Source organism: Mesoplodon mirus, assembly GCF_964341445.2.
Source record: "Mesoplodon mirus genome assembly, chromosome: 3".
NCBI classification, from domain to species: domain Eukaryota; kingdom Metazoa; phylum Chordata; class Mammalia; order Artiodactyla; family Ziphiidae; genus Mesoplodon; species Mesoplodon mirus.
In genome coordinates this window covers 28,765,010-28,786,543 of record NC_138978.1, presented here as the reverse complement: position 1 = coordinate 28,786,543, position 21,534 = coordinate 28,765,010, and the positions used below count along the sequence as shown (strand labels likewise).

Below are 21,534 nucleotides of genomic sequence, written 5' to 3'. Positions count from 1 at the left end.
CAGGAATACAAGGATTCTTCAATATGTGCAAATTAACCAATGTGATGCACCACATTAACAAACTGAAGAAGAAAAACCATATGATCATCTCAATAGATGCAGGAAAAGCTTTTGACAAATTTCAACACCCATTTATGATAAAAACTCTCCAGAAAGTGGGCATAGAGGGAACCTACCTCAACATAATAAAGGCCATATACGACAAACCCACAGCAAACATCATTCTCAATGGTGAAACACTGAAAGCATTTCCTCTAAGATCAGGAAAGGACAAGGATGTCCACTCTCGCCACTATTATTCAACATAGTTTTGGAAGTCCTAGCCACGGCAGTCAGAGAAGAAAAAGAAATAAAAGGAATCCAAATTGGAAAAGAAGAAGTAAAACTGTCACTGTTTGCAGATGACATGATATTATACATAGAGAACCCTAAACATGCCACCAGAAAACTACTAGAGCTAATCAATGAATTTGGCAAAGTTGCAGGATACAGTATTAATGCACAGAAATCTCTTGCATTCCTATACACTAATGATGAAAAATCTGAAAGAGAAATTAAGGAACCACTCCCATTTACCACTGCAACAAAAAGAATAAGATACCTAGGAATAAACCTACCTAGGGAGACAAAAGACCTGTATGCGGAAAACTGTAAGACACTGATGAAAGAAATCAAAGATGACACAAACAGATGGAGAGATATACCATGTTCTCGGAGTAGAAGAATCAATATTGTGAAGATGACTATACTACCCAAAGCAACCTACAGATTCAATGCAATCCCTATCAAATTACTAGTAGCATTTTTTACAGAACTAGAACATAAAATCTTAAAATTTGTATGGAGCCACAAAAGACCCCGAATAGCCAAAGCAGGCTTGAGGGAAAAAAACGGAGCTGGAGGAATCAGACTCCCTGACTTCAGACTATAATGCAAAGCTACAGTAATTGGGGTTTCCCTGGTGGTGCAGTGGTTAAGAATCCACCTGCCAATGCAGGGGACACGGGTTCAAGCCCTGGTCTGGGAAAATCCCACATGCCACGGAGCAACTAAGCCCGTGTGCCCCAACTACTGAGCTTGCGCTCTAGAGCCCATGAGCCACAACTACTGAGCCCACGTGCCTGGAGCCCATGCTCCGCAACAAGAGAAGCCACTGTAATGAGAAGCCCGCACACTGCAACGAAGAGTAGCCCCCACTCGCCACAACTGGAGAAAGCCCAGGTGCAGCAACGAAGACCCAATGCAGCCAAAAATAAATAAATTAAATAAATTATTTTTTTAAAAAAGCTACAGTAATCAAGACAATATGGTACTGGCACAAGAACAGAAATATAGATCAATGGAACAGGATAGAAAGCCCAGAGATAAACCCACGCACCTATGGTCAACTAATCTATAGCAAAGGAGGCAAGGATATACAATGGAGAAAAGAGAGTCTCTTCAATAAGTGGTGCTGGGAAAACTGGACAGCTACATGTAAAAGAATGAAACTAGAATACTCCCTAACACCACACATAAAAAGAAACTCAAAATGGATTGGAGACCTAAATGTAAGACCGGACACTATAAAACTCTTAGAGGAAAACATAGGAAGAGCACTCTTTGACATAAATCACAGTGAGATCTTTTTTGACCCACGTCCTAGAGAAATGGAAATAAAAACAAAAATAAACAAATGGGACCTAATGAAACTTAAAAGCTTTTGCACAGCAAAGGAAACTATAAACAAGATGAAAAGACAACCCTCAGAATGGGAGAAAATATTTGCAAACAAATCAAAGGACAAAGGATTAATCTCCAAAATATATAAACAGCTCATACAGCTCAATATTAAAAAAACAAAACAACTCAATCAAAAAATGGGCGGAAGACCTGAACAGACACTTCCCCAAAGAAGAGAGAAGAAGCACATGAAAAGCTGCTCAGCATCACTAATTATTAGAGACATGCAAATAAAAACTACAATGAGGTATCACCTCACACCAGTTAGAATGGGCATCATCAGAAAATCTATAAACAGCAAATGCTGGAGAGGGTGTGGAGAAAAGGGAACCTTCTTGCACTGTTGGTGGGAATGTAAATTGATACAGCCACTATGGAGAACAGTATGGAGGTTCCTTAAAAAACTAAAAATAGAATTACCAGATGGCCCAGAGATCCCACTACTGGGCATATACCCAGAGAAAACCATAATTCAAAAAGACACATGCACCCCAATGTTCATTGCAGAACTATTTGCAACAGCCAGGTCATGGAAGCAACCTAAATGCCCATTGACAGACAAATGGATAAAGAAGATGTGGTACATATATACAATGGAATATTACTCAGCCATAAAAAGGAACAAAATTGGGTCATTTGTAGAGACGTGGATGGATCTAGAGACTGTCATACAGAGTGAAGTTAAGTCAGAAAGAAAAACAAATATCGTATATTAATGCATATGTATGGAACCTAGAAAAATGGTACAGATGAACCGGTTTGAAGGGCAGAAATAGAGACACAGATGTAGAGAACAAACGTATGGACACCAAGGGGGGAAAGGGGCACGGGGGAGTGGTGGTGGTGGGATGAATTGGGAGATTGGGATTGACATATATACGCTAATATGTATAATGTTAATAACTAATAAGAACCCCCTGTATAAATAAATAAATAAATGTAAATTAAAAAAAAATACTTTGTGGGTTAAACAAAAATGTTTGAGGGGTTGAATTTATCTCATGAATTAATTGTACCAATCTACTGAACACAATTTTACTAGCAATTCTCTAAGGGAATCCTCTCCCATCTTTAGGCCTTTGCACATGCTATGGCCTAGAATACTGTTCTCTTCACACCCTCTATTCAACCTTTAAGTTGCAACTGAAAAGTTAATTTCCCTAGAAAGCTGTCCTTGACCCCCAGAGTCTCAGTTAAGTAACTCTCTGAAGCGCTCCCCTGAGAACCCTGTACTTCTCGTCATTACATTCAAACTGCACAGAAATTGTGCTTGCTTGCTCTACTCTGGGAGGCCAGGAGCAGGTCTATCTTTATTCTAAGAAAATAGCACAGGGGAGTTCACAGGTGGCTTAGTGGTTAGGATTCTGGGTTTTTACTGCCATGGCCTGGGTTCAATCCCTGGATGGGGAACTGAGATCCCACGCGGCTTGTGCACAGATGCCCAGCACTTAGTAGGTGCTCAATAAAAATCTGTTGTCATAATAAATTAACTCTCATTTGGATTATTTTTTGGTTTCCTAATTGGTTCCATTTATATCCAGCCTTACCCTGTTCCAATCCATCTTCCATAACGGTGTCACAGAAATCTTTGAAAAAGTCAATGCCCTCCTCTAGAACATTCAAGGACAAAAGAAAAGATTCTAAAGACTAACATAGTAATCAAGGAACTTTGCAAGGTTCCTTTTCCAATCTAATTCTCCCCCTACCCTTATTCATAATATTATACTCCAGACAAACAACTCTTCCGCAACAAGACCTACAGAGCTTCCCACCACAGTGACTATGATCAAGCCTTCCTACTATTTGAAATTCATCCTTATCCTAAATCTCTGAAGGACCAAGCCCATCTCAAAAACTGCCTCTTTTACAAAGTAAAAGCAAATCTCACCCTAAGAACCCATCTTTATCCCAGGACACAAAGTTCCAAGAAATATGACCTCACAATCAAAAACCACAAAACACACAAGGAAACAAAGCACCAGAGGTAAGAGCCCACAGAAACAACTAATAGCAGAATCAGATCCTCAGGGACCTTGGATATAAGTTTAAATAAAAAAGAACAGCACTGAATTTCTATACACCAGTAAGTAATTAAAAAATAAAAAATTCAAAAGATACAATTTACGATAGCATTAAAGAAATGAAGTAGTTGGAAAAATCTAATAAAAGATGTACATCACATTTATAGAGAAAATTACAAAACTTTATATTGATAGCCAAAATCTCAACTGCCCATCAACAGTGGAATGGATAAATATAGTATATTCTACAATTAAATAGTATACAGCAATTAATAAGCTACAGCTACACACAAAAATGTATATTGTATAATTCCAATTATATCAAGTTCAGCAAAATTAAACTATATTATTTAGGGATGGATAATCAGGTAATTAAATTATGATGAAGAGCAAGGAAGCATTAACAGAAAAGTCAGGATTCTAGTTACCTCTGGGGGAAGAGAAGAGGCTGTGATCAGGAAGGGATACATGTAGGTTTCTGAGGTACTGGCAATGTTCTATTTATTGAACTAGTTTGTGTTTACATGTATGTTTACTTTATATCAATTTGTTAAACTGCATATTTGTTTTATGCACTTTTCTGTGCATGTGTTATATTTCATAATAAAGAAGCTAAAGGAAATCTTTATGTGAGACATTTAAAAAGAACTAAATAGGGACTTCCCTCATGACACAGTGGATAAGGCTCCGTGCTCCCAATGCAGGGGGCCTGGGTTTGATCCCTGGTTGGGGAACTAGATCCCACATGCATGCTACAACTGAGAGTTCACATGCCACAACTAAGGAGGCCACGTGCTTCAACTAAGACTCGGTGCAAATAAATAAATAAATAAATAAATGACCTAAATAAATGGAGATATACCATGTTCATGGATTCAAAGACTTAATATTCTCAAGATATCAATTTTCCCATTTTCCCTAACCTGAGGCACAGAGTCATTGAAATTTCAACAAAAATCCTAGTAGATTTATTTGTAGCACTTGATGAGTTAATTCTAAAATTTATACAAAAGTACAAAGCACAAGGAGCAAGTAACTTTTTTTCTTTTAAAAAACAACAAAGTGGGAGGACTTAATACTAGATATCAAGACTTCATAAAAAGCTATTATAATTAAGCCACTGTGACAATGGCATATAGGGCAATAAACAGACCAAGTCAAGAGAACAGAGAGCCCAGAAACAGACTCAAACATAGTACCTGGCACTAAGTAGGTGCTTAATAAGTATTTGTGGAATAAATGAATAAATACGGACATTTCAGATACAAAAGTGGTGGCACTTAGCGGGGAGAAAACAGACTTTTCAACCAATCAGCTGGGACAATATGGGGGAAAAAATTTCAGTGGATTCCCTACTTCAAATCATATTAGGGAACTCCCTGGCAGTCCAGTGGTTAGGGCTCCATGCTTTCACTGCAGGCGGCACTCCTGGTCGAGGAACTAAGATCCCGCATGCCGCGCAGTGCAGCCAAAAAAAAAAAGATAAATAACAAACCATATTACAAAATCAATTCCAAATACAGTACATATCTATATGTGAAAGGCAAACCTATAAAGATTTTAAAAGATTAACATAGGATAATACTTTAAGGGTTGGGAAGGATTTATTAAGACATAAAAAGCACTTATAAAAGAAACAACAAATATGACTATGTTAAAATTAAGAATCTCGGGACTTCCCTGGTGGCGCAGTGATTAAGAATCTGCCTGCCAATGCAGGGGACACAGGTTCGAGCCCTGGTCCGGGAAGATCCCACATGCCGCAGCGCAACTAGGCCCATGCGCCACAACTACTGAGCCCGCACTCTAGAGCCTGCGAGTCACAACTACTGAGCCCACGTGCCACAACCACTGAAGCCCACGGGCCTAGAGCCCGAGCTCCGCAACAAGAGTAGCAACCTCAGTGAGAAGCTTGTGCACCATAATGAAGAGTAGCCCCCCTCTCCACAACCAGAGAAAGCCCACGCAGCAACGAAGACCCAACACAACCAAAAATAAATAAATGAATAAATTTTTTTTTAAAAATTAACAATCTCTGTTCATTAAAGATACATTAGATTGAAAAAACAAAACCAAAGTAGAAAATACTTACAACAATATACTGACAATGAACTATATATACCAGAATATATAAAGAACTAATACAGGAGGGGTGGGATGGGGAGGGTGGGAGGGAGGGAGATGCATGAGGGAAGGGATGTGGGAACAGATGTATATGTATGACAGATTCACTTTGTTATAAAGCAGAAACTAATAAAAAAAATAATAATAAAAAAAAAAAGAAAAAGAACTAATACAAATTGTTAAGAAAAAGAAAGTCAAACAACCCAAGAGGAAAATGGGCAAAAGATATGAAAAGACATTTCACAGCAGAGGACATACAAATGGCTAATAAACATATAAACAGATGTTTAGTTTCACTGGTCACTAGCAAAATGCAAATCAAGACCATAATTACATATTGGTTTTTTTACACCCATTTGATTAGCAAAATTTAAAGTCTAATTCTAAGTGTAGGAGAGGATGTGAATCACGGTATCTCTTATATATTGCCAGTTCATTCAACCACACTGAAAACCAACTTGGCATTTAATATGCACATATTCTACAGTCCAGCAATTCCACTCCCAGAGAAAGAGCCATAAGAAAATTTTGCCTATATGCACTAACAGACGTACAAGAATATTCATAGTAACAATGGTCCTAACATTAAAAACCTAGATACAAATTAAGACCACAGGAGAATGGATAAATTGCAGTATGCTGACATCATGAAATATTATTCAGCAGAGAAAAATTAAAGAATTATAGCTATATGTAACAAGGTGGATGGATTTTAGTAGTTATAATATTGTGAGAGATAAGCAAGTCCCCAAAGACTACATGTAGCATGATACCTTTTTTAAATAATTCAAAAACAAGTAAATAAATACTATAACTTGTTTAGGCACGTACATACATGATAAACATAATAATATGATAAGCAAGAGCATGATAAACATGAAATTTAGAAGAGTGATTGGGTTGTAGGAATATGGAAGTTCGCTGCATTATTAAAATATTTAAGTAAAATGAATGAATAAACAATAAAATAAAATTTTTAAAAAGAAGGCCAAGCATGGGCTTCCCTGGTGGCGCAGTGGTTGAGAGTTCGCCTGCCGATGCAGGGGACACGGGTTCGTGCCCCGGTCCGGGAAGATCCCACATGCCGCGGAGTGGCTGGGCCCGTGAGCCATGGCCGCTGAGCCTGCGCGTCCGGAGCCTGTGCTCCGCAACGGGAGAGGCCACAGCAGTGAGAGGCCGGCGTACTGCAAAAAAAAAAAAAAAAAAAAAAAAGAAGGCCAAGCATGAACCTTCTTTAGATGCTTATAAGCCAAGGATAATGATTAACCCAATTCTGTGTATCCAAGAGAAACAAAATAATAACCAGACAATCAAAAAGAAAAATGGGCAGAAGGCTTGAATAGGAACTTCAATAGGGGAAACCTGTAAAAAAGATCCTCAACCTCACCAGTAACAAGCGAAACATAAACTGGTAAAAAAATTTAAATATAACAAAATCAAGTGTTGGCAAGGACTTGGAGCAACTGTAATTCTTCTACACTGGTGGCAGCTGGAAACCATTTTGGCATTATTTAATAAGGGTGACTGTGCACCAATGTCCTGACCCAGCAATTCTACTCCTAGTACATCCCCTTGTGAAACTGTAGCATATATGCATCCAAGAAACATGCTCAAGAATGTTCACAGCAGCAGTGTTTGTAGCAGCTCAAAACTAGAAACAAAGCAAATGCCTACTACGAATAATAAAATAGACAACTTGTAGTATACTCTTTCAGTGAAATGCAGTGAAAATAAATACAGCTACATGTATTAACATGAATGACTCTTAGGAACATGTTGACCAAAAAATGCAAGTCACATAATAAACACTGTATGGCTCCACTTACGTAACATTCAAACATGTAAAACATGTACTATTTAAGAATACATACGGGTAGGGACTTCCCTGGTGGTCCAGCGGTTAGGACCCCATACTCCCAATGCAGGGGGCCCAGGTTTGGTCCCTGGTCAGGGAACTAGATCCCGTACTACCAAATCCCACATGCCGCAACTAAAGAGCCCGAGTGCCGCAACTAAAGACCCCGGGTAACGCAACTAAGACGCAGCACAGCCAAATAAAATAAATAAATAAATATTTTAAAAAGAAAAAAAGAATACATAATGGTAAATTTATAAAGACAAGTGAGGAAATAATAAATCCCAAGTTCACGGCAGAGGTTAACTATGGAGAAGAAGACAGGATCAGGGAAGGGCATACAGGAGCTTTAGCAGTCATGGAAATACTCCTTTTCTTAAACTAGGTGGTATTAGTAATAATGTGATTCTTTATACCCTACATATATTTTATAAAAATTCTTTCATATCTATTCAATATTTTATAAAGACATTTAAAAAAGAACAGAAGGCAATGAATAAGAAGACTGGGACTATACAAAATTAGCATCCAAGGCAAGGAAGAGAGCAGGATTTTTATTATGTAAATAGGAAGATGCCTGGATGAAAAGCGAAGATTTAGATTCTGGGACAGATTAATTAGACGTGTAGAGACAGAATTGGAGAAGGAACCAAAGAGGGTGAAATTGTGTGAAAAAAACTTCAACGTGTCTCCTTCAGGTACAGAAACTTCTATGAGCAGTCTAGGGAACTTCTTTCAAGACTGACTCTCAAAAGCCATTAATTTCAGGACAGACACTAAAATAAATGGCTCTTTGTGCTTTGGGAAAGGGATGCTAGAATCATAGCCCAGAGAAAGGAGAAGAAAGAAGGGATGAATGCAAAGAAACACTGATGAGGGGAAGAGGACTAACGACTCATACTCAATAAAGAGGTAGAGCCAGAGAAGGAAAAAGATCACATGAAAGAGAACAAGGTCTAGAGATTTCAGAAAGAGATTATACTAGGGTTTTGCTTTAGAAGTTTACAATAAGCATACCACACAGATGAAGTAATCTCCAATAAGGTATTATTATTATCTCCTATGATAGCTACTGTTGGTTGCTTCCCAAAGAGCCATTCTTTCCCTTCTTTCTTGTTAAGAGATCTCAATTTGGTTGCGTGTACCCAGCCCCAAGAATCAAATTGCTGGTGAAAGGTCTAAGGACAGCAAATGACCCAAGGAGATTTAGGGGGAAATCTGTTAGGAAGCTTCTAGGACGAGTTTTCCTCTTTAATAAAAAATAGAGTGTGGGGCCTCCCTGGTGGCGCAGTGGTTGAGAGTCCGCCTGCCGATGCAGGGGATACGGGTTCGTGCCCCGGTCTGGGAGGATCCCATATGCCGCGGAGCGGCTGGGCCCGTGAGCCATGGCCGCTGGGCCTGCGCATCCGGAGCCTGTGCTCCGCAACGGGAGAGGCCACAACAGTGAGAGGCCCGCATACCGCAAAAAGAAAGAGAAAAAAAAAAAAAAAAAAAAAAAAATAGAGTGTGGGGTGAGGACAGTGGAGAGTGATCCAAATTAGGGTTGCTGTAAACATTAAGGAAATAACAAGTAGCTCTGGCTTGATACCTAGCAATCACCAATAAATGTTCATTAATTTTTCTTCTCACTTAAAGATAGGATCAATTTTTTTTTTTAATATTTTCTTGGGGGACTTCCCCGGTGGTGCAGTGGTTAAGAACCTGCCTGCCAATGCAGGGGACATGGGTTCAAGCCCTGGTCCAGGAAGATACCACATGTCGTGGAGCAACTAAGCCCATGTGCCACAACTACTGAGTCTGTACTCTAGAGCCTGTGAGCCACAACTACTGAGCCCGTGTGCCACAACTACTGAAGCCCACGCGCCTAGAGCCTGTGCTCTGCAACAACAGAAATCACTGCAACGAGATGCCCATGCATTGCAACGAAGAGTAGCCCCTGCTCACCGCAACTAGAGAAAGCCCTCGCGCAACAATGAAGACCCAACGCAGCCAAAAAAAAAAAAAAAAAAAAAAAAAGACAACATAGGCCTCCAGCCCCTCTTTATTTTCTCATTTGGACCCTTGTGACAGCCTCCTAACTGGCCTCCCTGTTTCTAAAATGCATGCCTGTTCCTATCTCTCATTTAGAATACTTCACTTGGGCTTCCCTGCTGGCGCTGTGGTTGAGAGTCCGCCTGCCGATGCAGGGGACGAGAGTTCGTGCCCCGGTCCAGGAAGATCCCACATGCCGCGGAGCGGCTGGGCCCGTGAGCCATGGCCACTGAGCGTGTGCGTCCGGAGCCTGTGCTCTGCAACGGGAGAGGCCACAATAGTGAGAGGCCTGCGTACCGCAAAAAAATAAATAAATAAAAAATAAAATACTTCACTTGTGGAACTTCCTTGGTGGTGCAGTGGTTAAGAATCCACCTGCCAGGGCTTCCCTGGTGGCGCAGTGGTTGAGAGTCCGCCTGCCGATGCAGGGGACCCGGGTTCGTGCCCCGGTCCGGGAAGATCCCACATGCCGCGGAGCGGCTGGGCCCATGAGCCATGGCCGCTGAGCCTGCGCGTCCGCAGCCTGTGCTCCGCAACGGGAGAGGCCACAACAGTGAGAGGCCCGCGTAATGCAAAAAAAAAAACAAAAAAAACAAAAAAAAGAATCCACCTGCCAATGCAGGAGACACGGGTTCGAGCCCTGGTCCAGGAAGATCCCACATGCTGCAGAGCAACTAAGCCCATGCGCCACAACTACTGAGCCTGCACTCTAGAGTCCGCGAGCCACAACTACTGAGCCCGTGTGCCACAACTACTGAAGCCTGTGCGCCTAGAGCCCGTGCTCCCCGACAACAGAAGCCACTACAATGAGAAGCCCGTGCGCCACGATGAAGAGTAGCCCCCGCTCACCGCAACTAGAGAAAGCGCGTGTGCAGCAACGAAGACCCAACACAGCCAAAAATAAATAAATTAAATAAATAATAATAAATAAATAAAATACTTCACTTGCTCTTCACAGCTTCCAGAAGAGGCTCAGATTGGGAACCTTTGGACCAAATTTGGTCCACAGATATGCTCATGTGCTTTTGTTTGTACACATTTAAAACAAACAAACAAACTTGGGCCAACATTTTAAACCTGGGAGATTTTACATAATAATCTAGAGTTCTGGCTTCTCTTTAAAAACTGATAGATGGGGCAAAAGTCATCAGCTGGAGCTGAGTCAAGATGTTAGACAGTCCATACTCTCTAGTAACTAGAGACTTGGCATCTAGTTCAACACAGTTCCAATCACTCTTTTTTTTTTTTTTTCTCCAGCCATTGGATTTTTTGACCCTGGTGCCACAGAGTTGCTTAGTACATCCAATCCTTGCTGACCTCTCCAGCTCTAGCTCCCCTCTCTCACACCTGTGAACTTTATACTACAGCAATACCTGCACACTGAACTACTTATATTTTCCCCAAACACACCATATTGTTCTTACCTCTCTGCCTTTTTGTATATATTCTTTCCTCAGCCTAGAATGCCAGTCCCCTCCTGGACTCCAGGCTAAATTCTATTCAATCTTTAAAACACTGCTCAGATATTACCTCTAGAAAACATTCCAAGGTTCCCTTCCACCTTCACACCTTATTATCTCTGCACTTTATACATTTTTTCATTGTTGCACTTACACACTGTACAATTTATTTGTGTACATGTTTGTCACCAGCACTAGAGTGAGCTTCTTAAAAACAGAGAACCTCTATCATTTACAGTGTCTGCCACATAACAGTCACTCAACACATTTGATAAATGAGTAGTTGAAAAAATGAGATAATGAATGACATATGGGAAACCAGAGCTGACGAGGTTAGGGAGGGGTGACACTCCCAGTAACTCACATAGATTTCCATCTTTCGGTAGAGACCATAGTTAAGGAGCAAATTGTGGGTCATGCGGATTCGGTGAGGCTTCATTGGGTGGCCTTGTCCGTAATAGTAATTTCCAACATCCCCTGAAGAAGAAAGAGTGACGGTTTCAGTGACACAGTCAGACATACACTCCCAAGAGAACCCATGAATTTTCACAACAAATTTCTAGGCAAACTCTCTTTCTGGTTCATCCTAGACTCCAAGATTCTCTCCCACCTCAAGGAAGGGTAACACCAAAAGAAAAAACAAACAAAAAGCAGGGGATCTTGGTGAGATGAGCATGTAAGGATGTCTGTCTAGCCCAGTTTTTTCCCCTGGAGCCTACAGGCACTAGGATAGTGTGAGGAGGTCATTCCAAATCTACTGGGGAACAGCAGCGAGTGAGGCGACTCACCTCACTATATCTCCAAGGAATTCATTCCCACAACAGAAAAATAACCATCACTACTTAGAATTACTGTAAGTCACAGTTCACCTCCTGCACATCATGACACTTTATGGTGTCAACGTACATTCGCATTCATTTTCCTACTGGATTCTCACAAAAACCCTGTAAAATAGTTAGGACAGGGAGTATTATTCCCAGTTTATAGATAAGAAGACTAAACTCACCATCTCTTGATTCATCTACAGCAATAACCTTCTAACTGGTCCCTCTGCCTTCAATTCAAACTATCTGCCACACTGTTACCAGTTATTTTCCTAATATACAGCTTTGATAACATCACTCGCCTACTCAAAAGTCCTTAATGGTTCCCCATCCCCTACAGGATAAAGAATAAAGAACAATTTCAGTAGCCTGGCATTAAAGGAGTTTCTTAATCTACTTTTCCAACTTCCTACCACCACCACCTTGCCCCAGCACAAACACATATGCACTCTTTCTCTCTCTCTCTCTCTTTTTTTTTTTTTGCGGTACGCGGGCCTCTCACTGTTGTGGCCTCTCCTGTTGAGGAGCACAGGCTCAGCGGCCATGGCTCATGCGCCCAGCCACTCCGCAGCATGTGGGATCTTCCTGGACCGGGGCACGAACCTGTGTCCCCTGCATCGGCAGGTGGACTCTCAACCACTGCGCCACCAGGGAAGCCCTAGCTGCCTGTTTTTTGTAAATAAGATGTTATGGAACACAACAATGCCCATTAGTTTATATATTATCTATGACTACTTTCACATTATAATGGCAGAGTTGAGTAGTTAAATAGTTACTACAGAGACCCACCCATATGGTACACAAAGCCTAAAATATTTACTATCTGGCCCTTTACAGAAAGTTTGCCAATCTCTGCTATAAACGCACTAGATTACCAGCTTCCTGAACATGGCATTCGCCTTCACACCAAAGTATCCTTTGTTCAGACTGTTCCTTTGACCTGGAATGTCATTCCTTCTCTGATGATCCTCATACTACAAAGCCCAGCTCAAGCTCCAGCCATAGTCCTGATCAGAATAAATGGTCTTTTCCTCTGCATGCAATTTATACATGGCATGTAATTTTGTTTTGTATCTAAATTTTTTTTAATTTATTTTATTTTTGGCTGTGTTGGGTCTTTGTTGCTGTGCAGTCTTTCTTTAGTTGCGGCAAACAGGGGCTACTCTTGCAGTGCGTGGGCTTCTCATGGTGGTGGCTTCTCATTGCGGAACACAGGCTCTAGGCATATGGGCTTCAGCAGCCGTGGCGTGTGGGCTCAGTAGTTGTGGCTTGCGGGCTCTAGAGTGCAGGCTCAGTAGCCGTGGCCCACGGGCCCAGCTGCTCTGCGGCATGTGGGATCTTCCTGGACGTGGGCTCGAACCCGTGTCCCCTGCACTGGCAGGCGGACTCTTAACCACTGCTCCACCAGGGAAGCCCTGTATCTAAATTATTTACATATCTATTTTATGTCTACAAGACTAGCTCCTTGAAGGCAAGGACAAATATGCCCTGTACATCATAGATGCTCCATAAAGATTCAAGGAACTGAGGTGAGACTCAGAGAAGTTATGTGCCTGCTCAAGATCACACAGCTAATGAATGATCTGGGAGTCAACCCTTCTAACTCCGAATCTGGAATGCTAAAAACTACATTGGGTTTCCCAGGTACCTACTTCAGTTCTCACTTAATCTAAAGGGCTCTGTGAGTCTACCTGGTAGAAAGTTCCTGGAACAATTTTCAAAATCACGTGAATTGCACATCCAAAGTTCTCTCCTTCGAAGTCCATCAGGATGAGGCAGATCTTTCAGCACCAGTGAAAAAAAGGCCCCAACCTCGTAATCATTGATTTGGTAGTGCCAGAAACAGGCTTCATTCCAGGGAGCAATGCACTGTGGGGAATGCCACCAACAGCATCCAAGCCACTCCAATTCTCTTTGGCACAGACATGGCCTGGGATAATGGGAAACTTCTAAACAGTTGGATATTTAGGATTTCATTCCTCTTCTCTCTCTTTTTAAATAAAGCTTATTTTTTAGAACAATTTTAGATTTACAGAAAAATTGTAAAGAAGTACAGAATTCTTAGATACACTACTATTTCCCCACTACTAACATTTTACATTAGTAAAATAAAAAGTATTTGGGGGCTTCCCTGGTGGCGCAGTGGTTGAGAGTCCACCTGCTGATGCAGGGGACACGGGTTCGTGCCCCGGTCCAGGAGGATCCCACATGCCGTGGAGCGGCTGGGCCCGTGAGCCATGGCCGCTTAGCCTGCGCGTCCGGAGCCTGTGCTCCGCAACGGGAGTGAGAGGCCCGCGTACCGCAAAATAAATAAATTAAATAAATAAATAAATAAAAAGTATTTGTTACAATTAATGAAGCAATATTGATACATTATCATTAACTAAAAGTCCATACTTTATTTAGATTTCCTTAGTTTTTACCTAATGTCCTTTCATCCTCTTCTCTTAATCTTAGTGAGGCCTGTGCTCTCAGCCAGAGCCACAAGCCAGAGCACAGCATGTAGTGGCATTCAAGAGGGACCCTTGTCCCATACAGACACAGACTTTGAGACACAGTAGCAGGGAAGGCAGGCAGAAAAGTTTGTTCCCAGGGCTCCTCAGACAACCTTGTCAGCCGTGCGGGGCGGTGGGGTGGGGGGGTAGAACAGGTTCTCAAGGCATTGGCAGACACATCCAGATGCAGACCCAATTTGTGGGCAGTCAGGAGTCACAAGGTCATTACTATGTGATATAACTGGCTTCCTGCTTACCCATATCTCTGGCCTATCAACCCAGAATCCAGCCAAGGTTTAGACCTGGGGAACTAAGATAACTTATCTAGAAAGCTAAGGGAGTACCTGAGGGTGGGGCCCAAAGATACCATTTTCCTTAACAGTTTTTAATCAGGTTGCTGAGAGACTTTAAAAAGAAATAATGCTTTTATATAGAATTGGCCCTCCCCATCCACTAACCCTGGCTAAGGAGGGCCTACTATATACTATGCAATTTTATGTAAGGAATTGAGCATCCTTTTGATATTTGCACTGGGGTCGTGGAACCAATCCAGCTTTTTTAAATTTTTAAAAAATTTTTTAAAAAGAGCTTTTTGCACTGTTCTTATAGTTTCTCAATCTTATAGGGGAGTGACCTGAGGCCCGGTAAGGCAAAATGACTTGCCCAATACTTCAAAGCTTCTGAGTGGCAGAGCCAAATCTGAGCCCCAAACTAGTGACCTCACTGCAAAACTCACAAGTAGTTTCTCAAAAAGTAAGAAATCTCCCTTCTCTAAAGACGGATGTCTTTCCACTTTTTCTCTTTTTAAACTGAGAGTGTAGAGATCACAAAACTGTGCAAACTGATAAGGCTACAAAGTCACAGACGCCAGCCTCAAATGGGCCCACACCACTGTCCAGCAATCCTTCCAATTTTTTTTCCTGGCTCCCTCTTTCATAACAGCTATCTCTCTTCAAGATTCCTATTCTACCAACTGCCCTCCCCCACTCTCAGGAAAAGGAATATTCTCTTACCTCATCTTGAAACCTCCCTCCACTTTCTCCCCATCATTTCCCCTTCAAACTTATCGATCTCTGAACTTTTCCTTGCCACTTAACCTCTCGTCCCAGAGGAACTTCCCCTTGCAAGACTAGTGTCCCTACCTGTGCTCTGGTTTCCATCTCACCTCGTCTCTTCTCAGGGATCTCCATCATTACTAGCCCCTCTCTCCAATATCTGGCTATTTTCCATAAGAATTTGCATATACTCAACTCTCAGCCACTACATCTCCCCTTTATCAACAACCCTCTCTCTCTGTCCCAACAAGCTTCCTTTAAAAGATCGGCCTAGGGACTTCCCTGGCAGTCCAATGGTTGGGACTCTGTGCTTCCACTGCAGGGGGCACGGGTTCGATCCCTGGTCAGGGAACTAAGATCCCGCATGCTGCGCAGCGCTGCCAACAATAATATAAAAAATAAAAATAAAAAAAGTTCAACCTAATGTCTCCTCTTAACCCATCCATTCATTCTTCACTCTACTGCAATTCAGCTTCAGTTCCAAACCCTGCACAGGAAACAGCTGTTGCCAACACTTGGCCACTCCCTCCCTCTTTTGGCTACTGTAACCCAACACTTTTTGGTTCACTTACCTCTCTGGTCATTCCCTTTGTATCTTTATTCATTAAATCAACAAGTATTTCTTGAGAAAATATGTGCCTACTATGAGCTAGGCACTGTTTTGGGGACTGAGCATACAAAGGTAGACAAAACATGATCCCTTTCCCTAAGGAGCTTACTGTCTTTAAGAAGTATGAACAAGTAAATGGGCAATTCCAATACACAGTGACAAATGCTATGGCAAGAGAGTGCAGAGCATGAAGAACACTAGACTTTTTCTCAGTCCACTTCCTTAGAATTCCGCCCTGGACCCTCTTCTCTTTTCACCCTATACAACTTCTTACATGGGATGCGAGGGTGACTGCATCCTCTCCTATAAATAAAATTATCATCTGTATGTATGTATTCTGACAATCACCAAAAATCTCTATCTTCTTGTTTGTCTTCTAAACTGCAGACCTGAATGGCCAACTGCCTACTGGACACCTCTGCTTGGATATCCCCCAGACATCTCAACAAATATTTCTTTAAAAAACAAAACCCGGAACTTACCCGGTGGCGCAGCGGTTAAGAATCCGCCTGCCAATGCAGGGGACACAGGCTTGAGCCCTGGTCCGGGAAGATCCCACATGCAGCGGAGCAACCAAGCCCATGCGCCACAACTCCTGAGCCTGCGCTCTAGAGCCCGCGAGCCACAACTACTGAGCCCGCGCCTAGAGCCCGTGCCCCGCAGCAGGAGAAGCCACTGCAGTGAGAAGCCCGTGCACCGAATGCAGAGTAGCCCCCACTCACCGCAACTCAAGAAAGCTGGCGCACAGCAACGAAGACCCAAAGCAGCCAAATAAGTAAATAAATAAAACAAAACCCAAAGTTATTAACTGACCCTGCCTTCTACAAACACTCAGCATCAAACTGCCCAAACCAGAAACTTTGGATCCTTGTCTTCTTCCTTACTTCTCCATTCATGAGTTTAATTTCTGTCCCAGAGTGATAGTTCCAAGGTATAAATCTGATGATGTCACTAACCTGCATACAACTTCAATGATTCACAAGGGCCCTCAGAATAAAGTCCAACTTCCTTAGGGTGGTATGCCCAGCCCTTCATGATCTGGTCCCCATTTACTTCTCCAGCCTCATCACTTGCAACCTTTCTCTCACCCCTGCTCTCTACCGTCTAACACTGTGCCCTCAAATCTATGCCTCCACCGTTCTGTACATAGACCTGCTGTTTTTCAAATGTGCTGTCCTCTCTTACCTCTCAACTTGCTGTTATCTTTGCCCTTCCTGGGCCTGGCTAATAACTCCTGTTCTTCAGGTCCTAACTGAGACGGCACCTCCTTGCCTGACTCCTCAGGCTGGGCGGGTGCTTCTCTGTGCTCCCAGAACACTCTGAGCTGTCCTTCCTCCCAGCCTGATAGTGGAGAGCAATTCTCTGTCATTGTCTACCTGCTCCTCCAGACTGAGAGGAAGGTGGCAAGTGCTTTGGTCTTCCCATGGCCCCAGCCCCTAAATGCGACCTAGAACAGAGGAAGCTGCTGCTCCACAGATCTCTGTTCAACGAAAAAGTTTGTTGTAACAAGTTGCATCCTTCTCCTTCCAACCTCAGGGGTCCCATTTCCCAGCAGCAACTGCAGGGCCTGCTGGGAGACGGGGAGGGATGCTGGTGAGCTCTGATGGCCTCTCACCAGAAGAGATGAGGAAGGAAAGGGGCAGTGAGAGACCTGCGGATTCTCAGCAGTAACATGTAACCCTGCAACCTTCTCCACCAGATTCTGCCTCCCCCCTCGGACTCAGCCTCCCCTCTAGGAGGCCGCCGCAAACTCCACATCAGACTTCAGAAGTCCCCTCCAAAGTGACCTCAGGCTTCCCCAGGCGACCCTCTCAGCCTCGGACTCCTCCCTCAGCATCCCCTCTCAGCCTCGACCTCCTTCCCCTCAGCCTCCTCCCTCAGGCTCCACCTCCTTTCCTCTTAGCCTCCTCCCTCAGCCCCGACCACCTTTTTTCAGCCTCCGCCCTCAGCCTCGACCTCCTTCTCTCAGCCTCCTTCTCTCAGCCTCCTCTCTCAGTCTTTCCCCAGCGCCTCAGCCTCCCCCCTCAGATCTCCTCGGCTCCCTCTCCCAGATCCCGCCTAGCCCGGCCCCGCCCCCGCCCCCGGTGCGAGGACTGTGCTCACCGTCGTAGTAGTAACACACTTTCCTCCTGGTGCCCTGAGTCTGCGCCATCTTGCTCGCCTCCCGTCCCTCCCGTCAGTCTGTCCGTCCACCCTCCCGCCAGCCGGCAGCTCCGCTCAGCGTCCGACCCAGCAGAGAGGGGGCGGGCCTCCAGCGCGTTCCGCCCGTCCCCGCCCGGGCTCACCTATAGCCGCGCAGCCCGGGCACCGCTCCAGCCAATCAGAGGCGCCGGGACGGCCCGGAACTCGGCGGGGGGCAAGGGCAGCCCGGCGAGGCCTCGGAGGGCCCCCTGGGCCTGTACCAAGGTCCGCGACAGGGGGTGGGGCTGCCCCAGGACCGTACCATTCGTCCCGGGGGAAGAAAGCCGGACTGCAAACTTCGCTGTCCCATTCGGCTTTGGGAGAGTGCTTGGAGATCAGAGACCAACTTTGTCATTTGACAGAGGCCTACGGTGGAAAGTGACTTGCGCAAGGTCACTCAGCTGAGTTTGGAGCAGGAGAAATAAATTGACAAAGGACAGGAAACTGCTGTAGGCCAAACGCTGTGCAATAGCTTTACCGACATTATCTCAGTCATCTCCATTATTCTTCACTACTGCTTTGGAGGGGGGCTTTTTATCACCATTTAACAGACGAAGATAACGAAGTTCGGAACTTTGTGGCTTCCTCAGAGTCACACAGTAATTACGTTCAATTTTCAATCGTAATTTTTTGAATGCCTACTATGCACCAGAGGCACATTTAAAAAGTGGCAGAACCCAGCCTTTCTTACTTCTGCGTCCCTGATGCAGTCACCTAGGAGAACTGAGTGCCTTTAGATGGGAGGAAACTGATTGTCCCCTTATACTGGGAGCAGAGTTTCTCAGGATACTGAAGCTATTGATATTTTGGATAATTATTTGTTGTAGGGGACCGTCCTGTGCACTGTAGGATTTTTAACAGCATCCTTGGCCTCTACTTATTAGATGCCAGTAGTACCCTGCCCCCACCCCCAGCTGTGACAACAGAAATTGTCCTCAGACGTGGCAAAATGTCTCCAGGGCAAGGGGGAGGGGATTGGAGGGAGTGTACAAGTGCTCCCCACCCTACCCTTGAGAACCACTGCACTAGATCAGTCATCAACTAATCATTATTGAAAGCTACAGACTGAAAAGCACTGTGATGGGCTATTAAAATAACAACTACAGGGCCTCCCTGGTGGCGCAGTGGTTGAGAGTCCGCCTGCCGATGCAGGGGATACGGGTTCGTGCCCCGGTTTGGGAGGATCCCATGTGCCGCGGAGCGGCTGGGCCCGTGGGCCGTGGCCGCTGGGCCTGCGCGTCCGGAGCCTGTGCTCCGCAGCGGGAGAGGCCACAGCAGTGAGAGGCCCGCGTACCGCAAAAAGAAATAAAAAAATAAAAAATAAAAAAATAACAACTACAGGGCTTCCCTCGTGGCGCAGTGGTTGAGAGTCCGCCTGCCGATGCAGGGGACACGGGTTCGTGCCCCCATCTGTGAAGATCCCACATGCCGCAGAGCGGCTAGGCCCGTGAGACATGACCGCTGAGCCTGCGCGTCCGGAGCGTATGCTCCGCAACAGTGAGAGGCCCGCGTACCAGAAAAAAAAAAATGCAGAGCGGGAATCACGAACTCAGACAACCTTCAGAGGTCAGCAGGTGATGTAAATGAGTGGATTTATATTTATATTGGTTTGATTCAGGTATTTTGCTTGTTTTTAATATTGGATTCTTTTTCACTTTCTAAAGAAATATGTCCTTCTCCCCATCTTTCTTCAAACACACTGCCATCTTCAGGAATCTTTAATTTTCCCACTTTTTAATGGAAATATGGGTGCAAAAATTTTTTCATTTTCCTCTTTTTATAAAAACAACAGCACGAACATGATGATAAATAACCACTAACACTCAGGTTTATTGTCTGGGAGCAATAGGATGTGAAGGGGACTCTGGCAATGGGAGAGCTCATACCCCACCTGAAGGCATTGGCCACTTAGCTCCATGAGGACAGGTAAGCCCAAAAGAGCCAAATCTTCCTATTTTTTTCAAGAGAAGGCAGAAATCTGGAGTTTTATGCAAAACTACCCCAGTTTTTTAAACTGACTGCTAACTCAGTCCACTTTCAAGACAGCAGTAAGAGCCATCCTTTTAAAATGTAAGTCAGGGGCTTCCCTGGTGGTGCAGTGGTTGAGAGTCCGCCTGCCGATGCAGGGGACACGGGTTCGTGCCCCGGTCCGGGAAGATCCCATATGCCGTGGAGCGGCTAGGCCCGTGAGCCAGGGCTGCTGAGCCTGCGCATCCCGAGCCTGTGCTCTGCAACGGGAGAGGCCACAACAGTGAGAGGCCTGCGTACCGCAAAAATAAATAAATAAATAAAATGTAAGTCAGATCATGTCATGGCTCGGCACCCGGCAAAGGCTCCTCAAAATGGCTCCTGCAAAGGCCACAAGGCCCCAGGCCCCATAGGATCTATCCCCCTCCCTCAGGCTACCTTTACCTCTCAGATCTTGCCAGGCAAGCTTCTGCCTCAGGCTGTTCCCTCTGCCTGACTGCTCATCCTGCACACCACGTGGCTCACTCCCTGACCTTCAAATCTTTGCTCAGAATTCACCTTCTCCATGAGACCTTCCCAGACCACCCTCTTTAAAACTACAAACCTCCCCCAAACTTGACATTCCTAGTTCCCCTTACCTTGCTCTTTTTTCCCCTTAGCACTATCACCTTGTAGCATACCATACCATTTACTTCTTTGTGATGCTTATTGTCTATCTTCCTTTACAGAGTGTAAGCTCCAGAGATTTTATCTGCTGCATATCCTATGAGCCCAGAATCATGCCTAGCACACAGTAGATATTCAATAAATATTTGTTAAGTGAGTGAATAAAATCAATGTTTAAAAACACCTTGAAGGTGAATCAGAACATATCTAAGGTCAAGTATAGTCCTTGAATCAGTAGCTCTCAAAAATGCTGTTGCATTTATATAATGGGAGGGGGGGAGTGTCTTGGGACACATCTACTCTCTAGGAGGTTCTGGGTAGGGGTTGCCCATAATCCTTTGGGGTGGGGGTTTGAAGGGGTTCAAAGAACCCATCCAGCAAAGTATAGGGACCTCCTCTTGGCCCCCAACATCAGCAGGGCTGGAAAAAGTTCAGACATCCCTTCATCCCATCTTTCACCCCAATTCAGGGTGCCCCAGTTTCCATCTTCTGAACGCTCACTCCCCACTCCCAAGGAAAAGG

The 21,534-nt window shown here is 44.1% G+C and overlaps 1 protein-coding gene across 1 annotated transcript in view; it reads right to left on the bottom strand.

Moving 5' to 3' along the window:
• The window catches only part of HDAC1 (histone deacetylase 1), a 47,405-nt gene extending 28,969 nt beyond the window's left edge, over positions 1 to 18,436 (bottom strand). The window contains exons 1-2 of the mRNA XM_082611899.1: positions 18,301 to 18,436; positions 11,578 to 11,690 (exon numbers count right to left, since the gene is read on the bottom strand). Coding sequence (XP_082468025.1) covers positions 11,578 to 11,690; positions 18,301 to 18,349 — 162 coding nt within the window. The 5' untranslated portion in view covers positions 18,350 to 18,436. The remainder of the gene's footprint in view (positions 1 to 11,577; positions 11,691 to 18,300) is intronic.
• Positions 18,437 to 21,534: the final 3,098 nt, after the last annotated feature.